This window comes from Lathyrus oleraceus, chromosome 2 (assembly GCF_024323335.1).
Source record: "Lathyrus oleraceus cultivar Zhongwan6 chromosome 2, CAAS_Psat_ZW6_1.0, whole genome shotgun sequence".
Lineage (NCBI taxonomy): Eukaryota > Viridiplantae > Streptophyta > Magnoliopsida > Fabales > Fabaceae > Lathyrus > Lathyrus oleraceus.
This window is the reverse complement of record NC_066580.1, coordinates 475,389,270-475,410,951: the sequence shown is the minus strand read 5'-3', so window position 1 is coordinate 475,410,951 and position 21,682 is coordinate 475,389,270. Positions and strand designations below refer to the sequence as shown.

At 35.0% G+C, this 21,682-nt stretch overlaps 2 protein-coding genes and 1 pseudogene across 3 annotated transcripts; 1 reads left to right on the top strand and 2 right to left on the bottom strand.

The window, feature by feature from the left end:
• Positions 1 to 329: 329 nt before the first annotated feature.
• LOC127123818 (uncharacterized) lies at positions 330 to 11,206 on the bottom strand (annotated as a pseudogene).
• Positions 11,207 to 11,617: 411 nt separating this feature from the next.
• LOC127120549 (phosphoacetylglucosamine mutase) lies at positions 11,618 to 17,362 on the bottom strand. Of its 2 annotated transcripts, none has more exons than XM_051051016.1 (10): positions 17,344 to 17,362; positions 16,481 to 16,559; positions 16,135 to 16,397; positions 14,615 to 14,734; positions 14,382 to 14,524; positions 14,007 to 14,258; positions 13,352 to 13,764; positions 13,088 to 13,263; positions 12,433 to 12,529; positions 11,618 to 11,989 (listed from the first exon to the last, which is right to left on the bottom strand). In XM_051051016.1, exons 2-10 carry the CDS (start codon positions 16,539 to 16,541, stop codon positions 11,835 to 11,837), a joined length of 1,680 nt encoding a protein of 559 aa, XP_050906973.1. In that variant the 5' UTR covers positions 16,542 to 16,559; positions 17,344 to 17,362; the 3' UTR covers positions 11,618 to 11,834. The 2 variants fall into 2 exon arrangements, with proteins under 2 accessions (XP_050906973.1, XP_050906974.1); XM_051051017.1 differs by lacking the exon at positions 17,344 to 17,362 and adding an exon at positions 16,689 to 16,829.
• On the top strand, positions 16,740 to 17,167 carry LOC127120550 (uncharacterized). Its single transcript, XM_051051018.1, has one exon. The coding sequence runs from the start codon at positions 16,740 to 16,742 to the stop codon at positions 17,046 to 17,048; it is 309 nt and encodes a 102-aa protein (XP_050906975.1). The 3' UTR covers positions 17,049 to 17,167.
• Positions 17,363 to 21,682: the final 4,320 nt, after the last annotated feature.

Sequence of the window (21,682 nt, the reverse complement as noted above, 5' to 3'; positions counted from 1 at the left end):
CAACTAATCCTCTTATTCCTTCCGTTGTTCTTACAAGTCTTGTGAACTTTAAAATTTGGGTTGTCCTTTCTATCTCCCAAATTGCGTCTCCTTGTTTTTCCAAACACTCAATTTTCTGAGTATCTGAATGGTTCAGTGGCTCCTCCGACATCATATGTAATGTAAGGGGTGAAATACTTGTACACAAGTTTACATCATGATGATGTCACAAGGTTACACATGATATTATACAATTAAATATCATATTTTGTTAGGTAGAATATCATATCTCAAATTATTTTATTTTACATGTAGTAACTAAAAAAAATAAAATGGTCACCTAGATTTATTTAATCACAAAAGCATTTACTAATCAAGAATACGAAATAATCCTGTCAATATTCATAAGACAAAGGTTAGCCATGATAAAAATAAAAATCCATAAATTTTTACCGACTATTCCAATTTTCTTAATAATATGTTTTATTTAATCATATTCTCTAGAGACATTTATTTCAACATGAGCGTAAGTCTGTTTCAACTCCCATAGCATGATTGTTTGCAATGAGCAAATATTAAATTTCTACTCCAATCATTTTGGCCTGAGCGCTCCACCTTATTTTAGATAATCCTGTTTAGTCATATTTTACTACGTCAGATATTATGATTTCCTCAAATCATAGTGGTTATCATCGATTATTGGTAGGAGTCCAAAACACAGGTGACCAAAAAAGACCTATCCTCAATTTTATATACTTTCTCGTATTATAAGAAGCAACATGTTTTGCTATTAAATCAAGTGGTTAATAAATTTTTATATACTTCTATACTTTAATTACCACCATTAATAACCACTTAAAACACATTTTGATATAAAAATTTAAATTTAAATTTCATGAGTTCCTAATTATGACTATATATATATATATGAGAGAGAGAGAGAGAGAGAGAGAGAGAGAGAGAGAGAGAGAGAGAGAGAGAGAGAGAGAGAGAGAGAGAGAGAGAGAGAGAGAGAGAGAGAGAGAGAGAGAGAGAGAGAGAGAGAGAGAATTTTTTATGCACGTTAAAATATATTATTTACAAATCCCCTTATCTTTGAGTTTTTGAATTTAGCTTAGATAATCACTTCCTCCGACTTCTATAATACCAATTTACTCAATAACTTAATTGTATCTAAACTAGTCATCTTTATAATTAAAATTCTAACATGTATTAAAGTGTAATAAAAAATATAATTTACAATTTTTAAAGTAACTAAACTAATCAATAAAAAAAAGAGTAACAAAACTAATTATTTAAAATTGTTTTTGAATACATACATATTGCACATTATATGTTTTTTGAATAAATGATTAAATATAAGATAATTTTTTTATCGGTAAATCACTTCATTTAAGATTATCGAAAAGGATTGCAAATGGTAACCAAACCACAAGGATCATGATTATCTCGTAATTAAGTTTTGGATCCGCATCTCATTGCTAGCCCTACCAAGCAATGAGCTTTAATATTACCATCTCTACCAATGAAACTAACCACAACATAAACTAATTCGAACATAATAGATATGCGTTTTTCAATAACTGGTACGAGACCTTAAGTGGAGCAGAATTGCAAGCATCTCCCACCAATCACTAGCTCTCGAGCAATTCGAAATCCCGACACTTCTCTCATTACCAATCTTCCATCTTCATCCCACTTCCATCAAGTTTTTAACACTCAAGATACTTCTCCAGGCGTAGCTTGGGGAGTAGCCTATCTTCGCTCAAGAAGTCATATCTAGGATAATACTTGACTTTGAAAACCTTCCCTATAAAAGTTTCGTCACCCTTCATTAGCCTCAAATATTATTTTCCTATGAGGGCTTTATTGAAATTAGAGATGCCCAAAATCCCATCCCCCTCTTGCATTTACCTTTGATATTCTTTCTTGGCTCATCCAGTGTAATTTCATTTCTCCCTCCTTTACGCCAGAAATTCACGAGCATTATTTATATCTCCTTGCAACACCCTTCTAGAATTCTGTAGCAGCTCATGATGTAACTGGAAATTTCCTGTGCTAGAGCTTTGACGAGGGTTTCTCTCCCCGCCCTTACCATTGCTTTCTCTTTCCCACCGTTGACATTTTTCTAGACTTGTTCTAATATGAATGCAAAGATCTCCTTTTTTGACCTTCCAAAGACCATAGGAAGCCCTAGATACCTGGTATGACTATTCACAGTCTTTATCCCCATACTATGGCATATAGCATTTTTAACTTCTTTAGGAACATTTCAACTAAATGACGCCTTAGACTTATCCATGTTGAACAAGTGGCCAAAGCCTTGTTGGATGCACTCAAGAACTTCATGATAGTGTCTGCTTCATGTAGTTTTGCCCGTCCAAAAAGGAGGCTATCATCTACAAAGAACAAGTGAGATATGGACGGTGCTTTCGTAGCCACCCTAATGCCATGAATATCCTTAATTCCTTATCTTTTGCTTCTAAGCTTATTAGACTAGACAAAACATTTGCACACATGATATGAGGTAAGGGGACAAGGGGGTCACCTTGTCTTAAGCCACGCTCTAGGGTGAAAATCTTGTTGGGCTTACCGTTACCGTTGATGAGGATCCCATAAAAGACTGTTGAGATGCATTTCATAATCATTGAAACCAACTTTGTTGGGAAACCCATCTTAATCAATATGATTTCAACAAATACACATTCAATTTTGTCGTATGTTTTGGACATGTCGAGCTTCAGAGCCCTAATTCGTTGCTTTCATTTCTTCTTCTTCATCATCATCCAATAGAAGCACTCCATAGTTATAAGATCATTGTCCATGATCAACCGACTTCGAACAAAGGCGTTTTATTCCTCATCAACGATATTAGGCAGTATAAATTTTAATCTATTTGCAATGGACTTGGTAACAATCTTCATGGCAGGGATAGTAGGGATGGAGTCAGAAATTTTGAATTGTAGGATCAATATAAAGATAATATTTTATTTTCAAAAATATAAATATAAATTATAATTGTTCTCTATGATTTTTCATGTTCTAAAAATGTTGAATGATTTTCTCATTTTCAACATCAACAAAAATATCTTTCTCAATATAAGTAACTAAGCAATCATTTAACCAATCATCACCCATACGATTTCGCATTCGATTCTTGATAATATTCATAGTTGTAACACCTCAAAATTTGCCCTCCTCTTCTTGGGACTAATTTGGCACATTGCATTGCATGTTTTAGGACATTAGGCATTTGCATTTTGTATATCATATGAAAACAATAAAGTCATCCTCCAAAGTCTTCTCAGAGATGGAGAAGTTACATGGTTTAGGCCTGAGGGTTTCATGGATTGATTGTCAACCATCTGAGGGTTTGTGCTTCAGTCAGGGCTTCTTGATTCCTCAAAGAGGTTGAGTATTATCTTGTTGGCAAGGATATGTCACCATCATCATGGTTATTTCATCACCAGGGGTTTCATCATTCATGCTCAAGTTCCTCTGGATCAGGGTTTTGACCTCTGGTCAACCCTGATCATTGCCTTTCTTCCAGCCAGGGTTTTTCAAGGAGAAGAGGTATTCTTTTGAGATGGAGATCACATGGTTATGTGGAGAAGCTTATTTGAGCTAGGGTTTCATTTCTGAGCCATTTCCCCAAGTGGTTGAGGCTCAAGCTGATCAGAGCATGTCAAGGTCATCTGAGGACCTATACAATCAACTGTGTAAGAGCTAAGGGCTTTGAGGTGGAGAAATGAGTTTCAACACTTCATTCATGTTCAAAAGATGTTCATTCATCATGTCAAACATCTACCTTGAAGATTTTGAAGTCAAAACAAAAGTTTCCAAAAATGGAAAGTGACCTGTAATTTCAAGTTTCCAAAAATGGCAAGTTTTTGGACCATATTCAACTTGACTTTCCAACATCAAAGAAGCTTCAAATGAAATTTTGGTCAACATGAAAGTTGAAGATCTTTCTCTCCCATTTTCAAAAAGTCCAAGATCATGAGCATCTGATGAATGGTTGAGAAGTTATGACCAAATGATCACCAAGTGTGCATGAAACTTCAAAGTGACATAACTTTTGATCCAAAACTCCAATTTGAGTCACTCTTTTTGCAAAATGCTTCTTGTGACCAATATTTTCCAAATCCATCATTGCATTGCATGAAATAATATCACATGATCATTTGGCCATGCATGAACATTTTGGAGGGAAAATGCCTAATTCAAATTTGGTGCATCACGCATGCTTAATTCCAATCCAATTGTGTTCATGAACTGATTTTAAATGATTTTACACACTCACATGGCATTGTTCACGTCCATTTTGCTATGCATAAGGTGCACTTACCAATTTTGCATCACACTCCATATTTTGTTAATTTTTCATTAGCCATGCTTAAACTTAATTACAACATGATTAAGGAGGAGTATATAAGGCTAATCATAACAGAATTGGATCAGTTTTCACATTCTAGATCTAGAAATTAGTTTTCCCTCCAAAAATTCTCTCAATTGGAACTTGAATTTTCTTCACATAACTCATCAATATTATTGCATATTCTGGTTTATCTTGTGTGATTGATGAAGAATCAAGGCTTGGATTGAAGAAATTGATCAAGATTCGTGCACCTTCAACACATGAACATGAACATGGAAGTTTGAATTTCAGCTAGATCCAGATCAATTCAAGTGTCAATTCATATCCAAAGCTTCATAACAAGAGTGGAGAAGGAGATCTGGAGCTGGAGAAGGCTTAACCACAAGGATTTGGTCACTACAAGTTCAGGTTGGTGAAAATTCGAATCTCATAATTTGCCATTCTATTGCCATGATCTTATAGATCTTTCATCACTGAGAATTCTGATATAAATATTGTTGAATTTGGATGAAAATTGAGTGAGATATAGTGATTTAAAGTTTGATGCATGAAACTTCTCGCCTTCGATCCAGAAAATAGGTGATGATTTAGGCTTAGATATTTGTGGATTCGTGATCCTCGTTGTGAGAGCTTTCCAACGATATATATATTGTTAAATTCTGCACTTTGTGACGGTGGCGCTCCGCCGGAGACGGCCGGAGAAGACGGTGGAAACCACCGTCCGCCACCGCCTGTTGATTGGCTAGGGTTAGCTCTGAAATGGCGTCGTTTTGGCCAGGCGCTCATGAACCGTCCAAGCGCTGGTTCGAGTCCTGGCGCGCGCATTTGTTTTATTCCATTTGATTTTTTCTGAGCGCTTGTTTGAATCCCTTGGTCCTGTGTTCGATTCCTGCCAGGCGCGTTTGTAAATTTAATTCATGGAGCGCTCCATTGACCCTAGGCGCATGAGTTCAAGTCTGGTTGAGAGCACAATGCTGATTTCACTTCAAATTCCATTTTCAACATTTATTTCATGTTTATTTCAAATATTTTCCTTAACTTCAAAAAATCATAAATAATAGCAAACAAATCCAAATTAATCCAAATTTTTTGTCACATGTTCATTTGAATGTCTATTTTTTTTGAGCATTTATTCCCTGATTTTTATATTGCTGGAATTTTGAATATGCTTGCTTGATTGAACATGGTGCAAAATGTGACATGTGGTGGTAATTGATTTGTGAAATGCTCATTGTTTGTCCAATTAATCTGAAATTTGACATGCTCATTCCTAACATGATACTTGATTTTTGAGATTTGGTTTGGCATTTTTAGCATTTGTTATCACTGTTGGGGACACATGGACATTTGGTGTGACAATTTGTGTCACAATTTTGATGTTGCTCTTGTTCATTTTCATATACATGTCAATTGAGCTCTTCTGATTCCAATTTTTGGTATGATGCTTGTGTTTAACATGTCAATCTCACATAAAAAATTTCATGATCATTGGATTCATTTCTGTTTTAATATGGAATTTCTCTTCTTGATGTCCAACTTTGACCACCTTTGCTTGCCTTTGCCTTATCTTGATTCGTTGATGGCCTTGCCTTATGATTTGGATTTGATCCTTTTTAGGACATGTTCTTGTTTGATTAAATGTGCTTCATGTTGAATATCAACTTCTGTTTTGACTTTTTGCTTTGCCTTTGACCCTAGTCTTTGTACTAGTGGTTTGTACTCACCAGTTGAGCTTTGTATTTCAGGTTCAAGCATTTAGCTCCAATGGTTGATGTGATCTTATTTCTTGAGATGCAAATTACTTTGTCCACTAACCTTTGTTGTGTTGTAGGTCCATTGGTGATGAACTCACTTGAGTTTCTTACACATGTTGACTTGTATTGTGTACATATTGAGGAACCACTGTTGATTGTCTGTTTGGTTTGTCTGAATACAATATTGACTTGTTTGACTTTTGTACAGGTACGTTAGTCGCTTTTAGCTCATTGCTTGAGCTTTGCTTTGCTTGTGGTTGGTTTACCCCATAGGTAATCACTCTCTAACTCCATGTAGTCTAGAAGCCCTGTCGTTTCTTTTGGCAGGCATTTGGCTGAAGTCCTCCTTAAGAGGCAATGACTGTGATTGTTTATATTTGTGCTGAAGACCTCCTTGTCGAGGCATGTTACTTAAGTCCTCCTAAGTGAAGAGGAAATTGACAGATAGAAGGGACTAGCAATCAGTCCCCTGTTATTCATTGAGTCGTTCATTATGCTCGCACTACGTGCTGATGCTCTTGAACCTAACCCAAGATCTTGTACAGTGTCAGTCAAGTGGAATAGGGTCCCTCATTCTGGACCCCCACGCCTTCATTGATTCAAGCTCACCCATGCCAGGGTTAAGAGCTATGAGGTCTAACCCTCATTACCTTTCATCTGCTCACCCTGACGGTCAATGTCAGTGGTTAAGAGTCATCATACCCCTACAGCTTTGGCTTGTTTGTCGAGGTTGATATGACCCCTTGACTAAAGCTCAACCATGTTGTATGAGCCTCCTTGTTTGCATATAGCGTGTGATGCCTGTATGTTTATGTTTATTTGCTGTTTGAATTGACTTGATGCCTGTGCAAGTTAGGTTCTGTTTAGATACCTCAACCTAGGACTATTGTGGATTGCATGACAACTATTAGGCTCGAGTCAGTCTCCCTTTTAGTTTGTTATTCCCCGGTCTCTGGTTAGGAGAGAGTTTCTCCCCTGTTAAGGGGAACTACGTCGCCCTGATTCTCATACCAGATGAGATACGTAGGCAGGAGATCGTGCGAGATCTCTCCGGGCAACCTTTTCTTTTTTTGTAACAACTATTAGGTTCGAGTTCCCGACTCCCTATTAGTTTGTCTGTTCAACCTTTTCTTTTTTGTGACAACTTTTAGGCTTGAGTCAGTCTCCCTATTTTGTTGTCTCCTTTCCCCTGTTAAGGGGAACTACGTCGCCCTGATTCTCATACCAGATGAGATACGTAGGCAGGAGATCGAGCGAGATCTCTCCAAACCTTTTTGTTTCTTTGGACGTTTCAGCGTCTCTTTTTGTGTGCGACAACTATTAGGCTCGAGTCTTAGCCTCCCTTTTAGTTTGTTGTCTCCTTTCCCCTGTTAAGGGGAACTACGTCGCCCTGATTCTCATACCAGATGAGATACGTAGGCAGGAGATCGAGCGAGATCTCTCTGGGCAACCTTTTTTGAAACCTTTTTGTTTCTTTTGACGTCTCAGCGTCTCTTTTCGGTCATGACAACTATTAGGCTCGAGTCAGTCTCCCTATTAGTTTGTTGTCTCCTCTCCCCTGTTAAGGGGAACTACATCGCCCTGATTCTCATACCATATGAGATACGTAGGCAGGAGATCGTGCGAGATCTCTCCGGGCACCCTTTTCTTTTTTGCGTGTGTTTTGCTTGACAGCTATTAGGTCCGAGTTCCCGACTCCCTTTTAGTCTGTGTGTTCAACCTTTATTTCTTTTGACGTCTCAGCGTCTCTCTCTGTGTTTGTGTGACAACTAGTAGGCTCGAGTTCCAGACTCCCTATTAGCTTGTTAATCAGATAACCTTTTGCTTTGGTGCTCGCTGGTTAGCGATTGTTTGTGTGTTTGGAGTCGGATGTAAGCCCAGGTTTGGCATTTTGTTTCCTGGATTATTTGTGTGTTTGGAGTCGGATGTAAGCCCAGGTTTGGCATTCTGTTTCCTGGTTTGCTTGTGTTTGGAGTCGGATGTAAGTCCAGCCATTGGCATTCCGTTTCCTTGTTGAGTTTCTTTTGACGTCTCAGCGTCTCTGTGTTGTGTTTTGTTTCGGCGTGCATTAGCCGAACTACGGTAGCTCTGATTCTCATTCTAGATGAGATACGTAGGCATAGGATGCGATATCCTAGCGAGCCCGTTTCCCATTTCCCCGAACTACGTCGACTCTGATGTTTGTTTCTGACAAACTACGTAGGCCCAGGATGCGACATCCTGCCGAGTCCACTTCCTCCGTCTTCTTTCATCTGTTTATTATTCCAGTGTGTGTGCATTCTTTGAGCAGTTATTCAGCAACCTTATTCTATTCTTTTAAGCGTGGATCCCGTCGAGTACGGCGGACGTGAGGGGTGCTAATACCTTCCCCTTGCGTAACCGACTCCCGTACCTTGCAATCTCTGGTCGTAAGACCATTCCTTTCCCTTTTTCAGGTTTACTTCGAGCGTTTCCTTTCCCTCCTTTGGGATAAATAACGCACGGTGGCGGCTCTGTGTCTTTTCCCGCCGGTTGTTTTTCGCGAATGCGACAATAGCAGAGAAAGCTCTTTCAGCTGTTGCAGTTGCCACCGGTAATATCAGAGATAACTTTAAAAGCAAATATACCAACGGGTACACAACATGTTTTTTGGTCTCTACGAGCTTGATAGAAAGATCACCAATCCCCTCTAATTCTGAAAATTCACTGTGAAAGCATACATCTAAGAAATAGTTTTCAAGTTGACAATCTAGTGTCAATAATTCAACTTGAGAAAATTCTGAAGGATAAAATTGAGTTAAACAAATCAACCTCTCCTTATCAAATGCAGAAAATGAATCTCTTGGACTTAAACAAGCTACACAAAGGAGCAACTCAGTATTCACTTATGTAAAACGATTGTTCAACTCTTGAAGTTGTCGATCAATCACTTCATAAAACAATCCAACTTGAAAATAGTGTAAATTATATACTTTCTCCATTTTTCTCTTTGATTTTTTTTGTGTCGGTTGAAAAGTGTCATCCATATCTGAAATGTCAATATCATTATGCTCACAAAATAATGAAACATCATTCAACAAAGAATCCCAACCATTATCTCTTATAGCTTGTAGCCTTATTTTGGACATTTTTACTAACTTCATAGCATTTACAATATCTTGATCACTTCTTTGTAATGCTTGAGATAAATCATGTGTAATTCCTAAAACTATTTTCATCAAGTGCTAGATGAAAATAAATTCAAAAGATTGCATATAATTCTTCAGCATTAGTGCTTCACCTTTTTTATCTAAATCTGTTCCATCTTCCTCAACCATTTATAGCACATCAATCATAGAAGAGAATAGAGAAACTATATTAAGTAATGTACCATAATATGAGCTCCATCTTGTTTCCCCCGCCTTCTTAATTGTCATTTCTTGATTCAAGCCACGCTCACTAGAGATTTCTCCATGTTCTAATGTTTGTTTCACCTTTGTAGTTTGACTTTCAAGAAGAATATCTCGGCGCTTACATGATGCTCAAACAACATTATACAAATTAGCAACCAAATTAAAAAATAAAGTAATTTTAGAATGCTTTTTTGTTGATGTCACAAGAGCTAATTGGAGTTGATAGGCAAAACAATGAATAAAAAATACAGAACAATTCTCTTTAAAAATCAAGCTTTTTAGACCATTGTATTCACCCTGCATATTACTTGCTCCGTCATAGTCTTGTCCACGTATCCTTGACAAACTTAATCCATATTTTACAAATAATGACTCCAAACCCGATTTCAATGTTAGAGCACTAGTATTTGAAACATGAACAACACCAAGAAAACGCTCAATAACTTTTCTTTCATTATCTACATAACGTATAACCATAACCATTTGCTCCTTCACCGAGATATCACGAGATTCATCAATTAAAATAGCAAATAAATCATCTCCAAGATCATCTAGTATAACTTGAGTAGTGACCGTTGCAGCAGCTTTAACAATATCCTTTTGAATATCAGGAGATGTTAACTTAAGATTTCCACGACAATTTTTCCAAACGTTATAAATATCTTCATTATGGTTAACAAGAAAATTCATAAGTTCAAGAAAATTCCCCTTATTTCTGGATGAAATTGACTCACCATTACCACGAAAAGCTAAACCTTTTGCTAATAAATATCGAATGCAATCAATTATACCTGTCAAATGAATTCGATAGTCCTCTTTAACTTGATTGGATTGTTTACACAAGACACATCCAATGTGTTGTTTTTGTTTCATTAGAGCTTGACAATTTCTCCATGCTTGATTATGAGAGTTATTTACATCTCCAAGATGAACTCGAAACCTTTCACTTTTTTTCCAATTTGTAAAGCCTTCTGTTATAAAGGCATCACCGCAACCTTTATGTTCTTCAAGATGTGACCTCATAAGATAACAGCATAAACAATACGGAGGATCCTCACTTTAACTATATTTCAATCAATTACCATATTTTAAATACCAATCTGAATTAAACTTACGAAAGATATCTCCAAATTTTCTCTGTGGAAAAATAATTTCTTTTGGTTGACAAGGACCCTTTTGTAAATAATATCTTCTAATTTCATTTCTATCACTTGGATGATAATCTAACATTTTTTGCCTTAAACTGGGATAATAAGTGTGAAAATATTTTTTTAAAGAAATTGATTGGTAAATAATAAAATATACATTTTTAAAATTTTAAAATTAGGAGAAATGTCAGGTATATATTGGGGATGACAACTTAAATCTTCAAGTAACACAAGTATTGTCTTATTTTTATTGTTGAGCAATTCTATGAGAACATGTGAAACTAACAACATATATCTGCATAAAATACATTATTTTAAGAGTTTAATTGAAATACACTGACAGTGTAAAAGATTTTACACCGTCAGTTAATCATAGACATCAAATATTAATAGAAGTTTGACTTTTATTTTAAAAATCTATAAAGTAATACAAACGGATGATGGTGATGAATCGATGATGTAAAATTTTTTACACTGACAGTGTATAGCAATTAATCTCTTATTTTAAATCATTATCAAAGAATTGCAAGAAGAGAAAAAAATACATTATTTTAAAACCAAACCGTATTACAGCATCTGTCTAATTTTGTTGTCGTTTTTTGTTAAATGAGACAGGAAAATGTTTACCTTTTTATTTTATGATTATTTTTCTCTCATAATCATTTAAGTACGTGTTGATTTCTTTTTGTTAAAATATAATTGCTCTTTTAAAGTTATTAGAAATTGAAGAGATAACAAATATTTTGACACAAAAGTCTGACATCAAATTTGATGGTTAACATGCTACAAATGTGTTAACACAATTTAAATGAATGATTCATAAATATATATTTGACACATTATATTTATTAACTTTCTGCATAATATAATTAAACCATATATAACTTTTACTAGTCTATTTAATGTCAAATTTGGATAAGTGCTTCTTGAGACTAGCAAGTGCTTTTGGTTAGTACAGTTAGATATTGGATATTCGGCAAACAGATCTTGTCATCATAGTCTTGAGATGTAAATATATGGAAGCACATTTGAATATGAGTGAATTTAAAATACAGATAAAAAAATACAAAATACAGATAAAAAAATACAAAATACAGTTAGTGAACATGTAGATAAATTATACACCAACCATCTTCAAATTATAATCCCAAGAGGAGTTTATTGGAAAATCTAGATGGTTAGAAAGAACTATTACACAGATATGTCAAGAACTGTTAGACCCTAAGAATTGGACCACAAGTTTAGCCACACAGTTGGCTAGGGTATCTGTAGCTTCCTGCGTTGATGCTTCCGCATATACACGAACAACATCCTCGGTACCTGATGGTCGAACAAAGCATCGACCTTGAGTGTACTTTGCTGTAAACCAAAAAAGACATGAGACAGAGCTGCAATATTAGTACAACTTAAATTCTAAAATTAGTTTAATCTTCTAACTTGAAGACATTAGTAAAAATGGATGAAATTGACTAGTATTCTCAACCTCGTGTAATTTTATTTTGGCAAGTCAATTGGATTTCATAACATAATTAATACAATCCAATTGATAATGAGGCAAAAGGAAGCAGCAATGGTGTGACAGTTTCACAGAGAAAAACAGTCAATCAATTATGAATAGTAGATAACAGTGCTAATTCTAGAGTGAAACAAAAACAATGTAATATTTCGACATATATAAAAACAAGCCTCAAACAAATTTTGCAAAATTGGTGTGGCAAAATGTAAAAGGGGTCAATTCCAAATTGGGCGGTGCCATATTATATCATGGCAACAAAGAAAAAGAGAAGGAGCAGAGAAGATACCAGTTTCTGTATTGATGGCGTCCTGCAAACCAGGGGGTCTCACAACAACAGTTTCTGCATTTGCTGTAACTACCGCAGTTCTGTCAGCAACTTTAACCTAACAGTTTAAAAACCAGAGGGATTTTTCATTTCAGAAATGTTTCAAGCAATTACTTTGAAAAAAGTTGAACTGAAAAAGAAAAGTGATTAAGCTCTTGACTACTTGTCAAATTAACTGCAATAAAATTAGCAAGTAGTGACGAGTAAAAAAATAGGGAGAGGGAATATTAAAATGTTTAATCTAATAAATAACTTTGCAGCCCAAGGTAAAATGTGGCATTTGGGTTAAAAACAATTTCTTTATTGTAAATGCTAGCAATAGAGAGTTGAGACAGAAAATGATAACAAGGCAAGAACTGGACGTAATAATTCATTTAAAAACAAAAAACTTGTTAGCTAGCTATAAATTAGATGATAACATAACTAAAATTATGATTAACGTTTAACTTATGCATTGCAGGACCACGGAATTGAAGCTACATTTATGAACTTCACCATATAAAACTATTATTAAATAGGAACACAAAAGAAGTGTATATTTATGATCCAGTCAAAACTTCTAATAGCTTTACAGAAGTTTTACTTTCAGAAAAGATACATGACAATAATAACAGACCTTGAGCTGCCTGCTGGGTAAATCATGATAAAGTTCATTCCATCTATGTATTGACCATCCCATGTGCTTCAATATGACTTCCACCAAGAGCACTCCACTCAAAGCATCTCCTACTGCTTGGTTGATCAAATTACTGACTGCCAATAACCTCAAAGCAGCCTTCTCAGCTTCTGAACCTGAAACAAACAGCCAAAACATTTCTATTTTGCTCCGCAGTTGATTCTTAAAATTGAAGCGAGATTAGTGAGAAACCAACTAATAAACCTTTGGATCCTGAAGAAAGATCGCGGCTTTTGACTTCTAACCACTCTATGAAAGATTCTGAAAATAGGATAGTTCCATGGCCATTTGCCTCAAAATATATACCGATATCAAATTCAGCAGCTTTTTCATGTAAGTATTTCACTCCAGTGGGAGTAAAATTAACTTCGAGTCCCAAGTGTTTAAGGTAATTAGTAGAAGCTCCATTTGCATATGCAGTCTGTACGATACCAAGACGGGCTTTGTGGCTGTTTTTTAGGTCTTCTTTCTCATTAAGAAAGCTTAGTTGCTCCTTAATAAATACAGCAAACAGGGACAGTATTTTGTCCCCATCAACAAGATTAACTTGAGCATTGCTTTCAGGTGGTACTAAAAAATAAACAAGCCGATCAGCATCTCCATCCAAACTAGCACACCTGCAAACTAGAACGAACTAGCTCCATTAGTAGGACTACAATAAATAGCACCAATATAGTAATGTTAATAAAGGTACAAGTTCACAACCATTAAATCAAAGGTAGGGGATTAGTTAGCCGGTGTGGATTGATTGAATCATTAATAACATAATCTCCATTAAAACAGATAATCTCAACTGTCATAATGGAAAATTCTTGGATGTAAGTATCCACTTTTAGCATCGGAAGATGAACAGACTAACCTTATGCCGGCATCTTTAGAACCAAAGCCGTGCGGAGCAACCTTCTCTTTTTGCACATAATCAGCACCAACACCATCATTCAGTACACCTTCATCTTCACTGCTATTTCTAACCTCAATATCCAAAACATTCAACAATTTATGCAAAACTTGAAGTTTTGCTCCACCAACACCATTAGCTCCATCCACAACCAATTTGTCATTCATCCCATCAAACTTGCTTCGTTCAGTCGGAATCAAATCCATTAAGCACCTGATGCATTCAAATAATGATCCTAAAGGACGTGTTAAGCGATGGCTTTACCATCAATAACAAAAGGAACAGCATGGAAGCATATCTATGCGTCATACAATATTAGGAAAGAATCGTACTAACTTGAATGAGTTGGAAAGCTGTTCAAAGTAATCCTGCTCCGATGCTTTTAGGCCCTTATTTCTGGCACGAACCATCCAATGTAGTTGTGGAGTTGTCAAAATTCCCATGTCGGACGCAACAGCTCCAACAATTGAAGTGACTCCCTTCATTTTTATCCAAACATATCCGATTATCTGACAGTAAAATAGAACAAAATGATAAAAAGAAGCTAAATAAGTTTATGGCGCACATACTTGTCTAGCAGCTTCAAGCAAAGCTTCTCCACTTGGCCTCGTGTCTCTCCCCAAAAGTATTTCAGCCGGCCTGACCCCAAGAAATGGTATCCTTTCTTTCTCAACAAATTCATTTATCAACTGCAAGTCATATAGAATAACATTTATCAACCTTTAATCTTGATTATAAGCAAAAGTTCTTAACTTCACACTTATCAAGAAATATGGTAAAGCAAAATAAATCTCCTTAATCTCATAAAAAGTATACTTCATTTGAACTTGTTCCATGAGAATAATAGAGACATTAAAAAGTAGAATATATATTATTATTAATTTAGGTTTTTAAAAATGACATCAAATATAGTGAAAGTGGTTAAGTTTACTAATATTATATTATATTATATTATATTATAGCATATTATTTTATATTATATTAAATTATATGTGAGACTACCAAATATAAGTAGTTATTCTTGCTTATATTCCATGTAAGAAGAAAACTAAATAAAATATGAAGTATAGCGATACGTATTCCCTTCTCCATTCATTGCTGTTAGGGCCTTTATATAGGCAAAGTACAAATTGAAGTATATCCAGCATAAGCACCATAACTCAGTCCTAAATAATAGAACCATTACCATACAGTATGCAACATGTAAGGTGAAATTTCAAAAGGAATCATGTAATGTAAACTTAATGAGTGGCCCATACAAAAGGCTTTCCAACATTAATGAATTCAACATAAACTTCCCATTAGAGAAATCAACTAATCATCGGGGCGCCTTGTCAGTCTTGCATTAGTATTACTAGTTAACAAATTATTGAACATCCATTTTGTCCTCTTACACATTTCTCACCTCACTTACCACAGTGGTCAAATTTGCATTTTCTAAGTCTTAAATCTTAATTAATAGCAATTATATACTATTGACAATCAAACTAAAAGTGGAAACGGATGTGGAGTGGAAGCAAATGTCTCTCACTTATTATTTGTTAGTCCTTTAAACAACAAGGCGTGATTCAAAATTTTAAATTGGCGAGATATACCTCCTGCAATACATAAAATGTGCTGGAAAATTTCAACCAATTTACAGGGGCTTGTTGGTGGGTTGGGTAATGGTGGATAGGTTCAAAGTGATTTGATTTGCTAACATAAGGGTTATGTTGAAGGAGAGACATGAGGAAGCCTTCAAAAAGCAAGGAAGGGATGGTTGAATAGCTAGTAGAAGGTTTCATATTCCCAATTGTGGTTGATAAGTCTAAAGGAGTGTTTAGGAATTTAGTTTAAAATTCAGGGGAAGATGGTGGAATAGTTGAAAGAACAAGCTGCAAAGAGTATTCAATCAAAATAAACACCTTAAAAAAATATAATAAATAAATTCTACCAACACTCCAGATCCTAGGGTTTAACTTTTCAGTGACACTAAAGAGTAAAGAGCACCTCACCAAATCAACAAAAGAAAATGAAAAACAAAACAAACAAAAAAAGCATATTCATCACACAACTTCAAAGGTGGACATTCAAATGAAGAATCCCAAACCTGAAGAAGTTGCTGAGGAGAAGAAGCATTTGCAATGGCGTCCGCAAATGGCTCCCAATGCTGAGACAACATACCCCCATTCGGATCAGCGATTTTTACACCATTATCAGAAACTTTGTTATGAGAAGCAGTGATCATAACTCCGATCACTGACTGCGTTTTCAGCGATCTAAGAGCTGCCAGAATTCCAACTCTGTACACCGTCGATGACAGAATCGACGCATCTTCCCTAAATCCAGCAGTGCCATACGATAGCTTCACTCCTACAAACAAACAAACAAACATCACAACCGTAACGGAATAAACGACATCGTTTTACTAGCTACTGTGAATCAGAATAACGAACCTTGAGGAATCACGAAGCGAGAAGAAGAATCCAGAAGCAGAGACTTTTGTTCTTCGTTCATTGCAATGGATCCAAACCACTGAAACAAAAAAAAATAGCACGTTATATTAATTATAAAAAATAAAAATAAAAATAAAAAACGAATCAGGAAAGGGCAAAAAGGTCATTTGACGACACAACCGAAGAAGCGTTACATTATTTCACTTACATAATCGAAATTGAAATGAAATCCCTAGATAGAGTTAGTTAAGAAATAAGCATGGGTTTACTGTGGTGGCGGAAGGAGAAGAATTCTCAACCGGAAGCGAAGTCGTCGACTGAGAACGCGAAGAATGGTGGCGGCCCGGTGAAAACTACGGCGGAGGCGCCGGGGATGAACGGTGCAGTGGAAGTTCCTCGACCTACGAACACGAGCGTATCCGTTTTCGAGTTTGGTTCCGTTGCTGCTTCTAACGATAAGGTTATGCTCGCTGGCTTTTGTCCTGTCTCTGAAGACCTTGAGCCTTGCCGTTGGGAGATTCTCCCCGCGATTGAGTCCAACGGGCCGCAGTTTCGCGTTATTTTCTGATGTGTTGTGTTATGTACTTTTTGTGTATTTTTCAACTCTTTGCCTTATATTGGATCAAAGTTGATGTGTTCTTGTATTGATATGACTTTGATATGAATGAATGTGTTTTCTTTTGGATATTAGAACATTTTATGAAACCCCGTAGTTGGAGATGAGAAAAAATTCCATTGTCTTCCATTTACTGATGCATTTAGTTCAAATTCCATTTTTAGAGCATTTTATTATTGTCTTCGATTGTGATTCTTTATCAAAGATATAGAGTTGAGAAACCAGTTTCAGCCCTGATGGTACCAACCTTTTTTAACTCTGACCACTGTGGCATAAAGCATGAGATTATGAGACAATCTTTGGAGTAGCTAGCTTATTGAAGATGCTGTCAATGTTAGCTGAAGAGGCTGTTGAGACTGAACCTTTGATCATTATTATCTTGCACCTCGGGGCTAAAAAATTTGTTGTAAAAAATTTGTGGTAACATTTGACCTTTAAGGTTATCTTTGGGTTGATGGAACATGACGAAGCGGAAAGGAGTGGTCAAATGAGCAAGGATGGAACATGAGCGGAAACATGACGGAGCGAAATGGAATATACATCTCACTCTATTATTTGGTTATTTTATTAAAAATGTTCATTCCATCACATACATCCCAAATTGGATGTAGGGATGGCAATTTGACCCATCCCTAATGGGCACCCGCAAATTTACCCATAAGGGGTAGGGTAAAAATCCGCAAAAATGGGTACGGGCATGAGCTCGGGTAATTACCCATAAAAAAAAGCGGGTGCGGGTATGGGCATCTTGGTACCCAGTCCGCCTCATATCCACACACTATATATTTATGTATTTTTATTTTTATTTATATATTTTAGTTTATATTGTTATATAAAAATGCATGTCTATCAATTATAAAACGTATATCAATGTTAAGCCATTATATATTTAATATAAGTGTTCGTTTATTTTAACAATAAATTGTGTGAATTTTTTTTAATGTTTTTAAAAACTTAAAATTATATGATATTTTATAATTGATCTATTTATTTTTAATAGAAATGCAGGTCACGGGTACGGATATGGGTACTTACATACCCATAGGGTGCGGGTACGGGGATGAATATTATAGTACCATGTCCAAACTCTGTCCATTGTCATCCCTAATTGGATGGAACAAAAAAAAGAGATTTGTATGAAATGGATTCCATCATGTTCCATTCCATTCTATCAATTATTTACAAATCTCAACCATGGAATCTTATTAGTAATCATTCTACTTCATTCCATCTCATCCCATACCACCAATCCAAAAATACTCTTATGATAATCCTGCCTATGTAGTCGGTCCACAAGAGGGGGTTATATTATGCAGTCGATAGTCAATGTAAATTTTTTTTGAATTTTTATGACATTCATCAAATACGTAATAATGTGAATGTTAAGTCGTTCTTCAGAAGCAATGAGTTGTATAGCTCAAGTACATGGTCAAATGAGCAAGGATCGTTACGGCGAAGCTCAAGTACATGGTCAAATGAGCAAGGATGGTTGCATCCCCGTCTAGATGTAGTAAAAAATAAACAAGAGTTTCTATATTTTTGTATAAGTGTGTGGGTAAAAAAGTTAGTTCGTAAATTTTTTGTAAACGTGTGTGGATAAAAAAGTTAGTTCGTGAAAGTAAGATTTATTTTGAAACATTGAATAGAGGCACACTTGAAGAAAAATCAATTGAAATATTGGACATTATTCTAAGAAAAAAAAATCAATTTCATGTGCCTATAAGAAATTAAGTGGTCGGGGTGAAAAAGGTGAAAGAGTTCAATAATTTAGAATTTAAGCTTTGGTGTAGATTGAAAAATATGGTGGGAATTATTACAAACAATGAGTGGAAGAGACGGGAAGAAAGATATTGTGGATGTAAAAAGGGTAGGAGATCATATCATAACTTTGAAATTTGTAGTAGAATAAGACCGGTATCTCAAATTATGTTAACATCATAACTTAAAAGTAAAGTTTTGGCGGGAAATATAAGACTTAGTTTAGAATATACTTCAAAGGGAATATTTTGGCATGAATTATAAAGACTTAGTATATAATATAATTCAAGGAGAATATATTTTTTTTAAGGAGTGGGTCTTAATGGGTGTGTATGGAGTGTATCGAGGGATTTTGAGAGAGTGCATGATGTGTATGGTATTGAGGGAGTAACGCGGAGGGTAAATCTATTTTAGATTTATCGCCGATTTTTTATTTTATTATAGATAATACATGTTTTAGAAAAAGAGATAAGCATCTTATCACGTTCAAGAGGGAGGTTAAATATTCTCATATCAATTTCTTTCTTATTAGGAAATTAGATAGGAATCGAATTTTATTTCGGGAAAGAGCTTGAGTACCTAACATAGAGTATTGGTTATAAATGTAAGAGTTAAGAGGGGAGCAAAGAGAAGAAGCCACAAATTTGAGGAAAGTTTTAGGAATCCACGTGGAAGCGCGAATGACATGTGTGACATGATGACACAAAATATTAGAAAAGTAGCAAAACAAATGTTGGGATAATTAAGAGGTTTTGGACATAGGGGTAAAAAATTGTAGTGGTGTAAGAATGCCATAATTTAGGGAAAATTATAAGAAATTTAAGAAAAAGACCGAGACGGCGCTAAGTGAAGAAAGAGCTCAAAGTTTTGACGGAGTATACTAATCATTAGGAATTAAGAAAGTATAAAAATCTATCTATAGAATTGCTAAGGAAAGAAAAATAAAAATAAGAAACTTAAATCAAGTGAATGTATTAAAAATGAAGAATGTGAGATCTTAATTTAGGAAAATGATATAAAAGATAGATGGAAGAAGTATTTCTACAATTTATTTAATAAAAATATGAGATCTTACCACATTCTAACAAATTAAACATCAGAGAAGAAAATCAAAATTATAACTATTATTAATATATTAAAAAACACTAGGTAAAAGAAGTATGGAAAATAATGAGTAATAACAAGATAGTTAAGTCAGACACTATACCTATTGAAGTGTGAAAAGATTTTAAAGATAGAAATATCGTGTGGCCTACCAAACTGTTAAATGAAATAACATGTCAAAATAAATGTTGGATGAATGGAGAAGAAACATTTTTATATGATCTATATAAATAATGGGGATATACAAAATTGTGCAAATTATAGAAGGATTAAATTTATGAGTTATACCATGAAGTTATGGTAAACGATGATTGAATGGGTACTAAGAAAAAAGACTTAAGTTAATGATAATAAATTGGATTTATGTTTGGAAGATCGACCATATAAGCTAAATATCTACCGCAATGTGTGATGAAAAGGTATTTAATGGATCAATACAATTTTCATTTAGCTTTCATTCACTTTGAGAATGCATATGATAAAGTGGCTAGAGAGATTTTGTGAAAAGTCTTCGAGAATAAAGAAGTTAGAATGACTTATATATAAGTAGGGGTGGCAAAACGGGTCGTGGCCCGTCAGACCGGCCTGCGCACCCGCCAAAAAATGGCGGATTGAATTGGAATTTTGTGTTCGTCTACCCGTTTTGTCCGCCCCGCTTTAGGTCCGTCCCGTCTTAAGCCCGCCAAAAAAATTGGCGGATTGGCCCGCCAACCTAGTTATCAAGCACTCAAAATATTTATTTTCTTTGCTTTAAAGTTAATACTTGAACTATAATTTTGAAATACTTGTTAATGATTCTATTTTATACATTTATGTGTGATATATGCAATATTTTTTTAAGTAAAATTTGTTAAAAAGATTCTTTATAAAAAATTGTTCTAAAAAATAAATGAAAAATCTAATTAAATGTAAAAATAAACCTATTAATCAATTAAAAAAATTAAAAATATAAAAAATAGGCGAACAAGTCCGTCGTCCGCCAATCTGTCACCTTGACGGGACGAGCTAGATTTTTAAGCCTAATTTCACTTGGCATTTGGCGGACTTAAGACGGGGCGAAGCGGATGACCCGTTTTGCCACCCCTATCCTCGACGTCCTCTTGTGGATGTTATTCATCATATTTATGTCGGTTCATGTGTTATCTCTTTGATGCATGTGTATAGAAACTTGGGATTGAGCAACGCAATCGTTTACTTTAATTATGTTAAATAGAAATGATTAATAGAAATGGTTGAATTTCATGAGATTTGAATTTCATGAGATTTATCGTCACAAATGGATTGTCATTAATAATTGTTATGAGCTGTTTATCACCTTTTCCACTGTGTTTTATATCAAGTCAAACAAATTTTCAGTTATAAATTCTAAAACATCAAATTGGTGAATATTAATTTTTTTCTTTTATAGGAAAAAACTAATTCATTTATTCAAAGCAAAATTTCAAATAGATTGAAAACACAGTTTATGGAGCATCTCCGACAACTTTAAATAAAGACCTAAGAAAATATATGTATTAGGAAGCAAAGAGTGGCTAGGAATTAAAGTGGTGCTATTAAACCAATATCTACAACTAAACTTCCAATTTTGCGTCGAAAAGGAAAGAATCCACAATGTTTTTTTTTATACAATTTGTCAAAAATACAAGTTCATTTAGACTAAAAGTGGTCTCAATGGGTATAGATGCAAAAATTGGTATGAATCAATAACATCATGTAGACTTGTC

Coding starts and splice junctions, on each gene's coding strand:
- LOC127120549 (XM_051051016.1), bottom strand. CDS start 16,541: ATGAACGAAGAACAAAAGTCTCTGCTTCTGGATTCTTCTTCTCGCTTC. Junction 16,398..16,480: donor TCGCTTCGTGATTCCTCAAG/GTTCGTTATTCT, acceptor GTTTGTTTGTAG/GAGTGAAGCTATCGTATGGC. Junction 14,525..14,614: donor TGCTTGAAGCTGCTAGACAA/GTATGTGCGCCA, acceptor ATAAAAATGAAG/GGAGTCACTTCAATTGTTGG.
- LOC127120550 (XM_051051018.1), top strand. CDS start 16,740: ATGGGTTTACTGTGGTGGCGGAAGGAGAAGAATTCTCAACCGGAAGCG.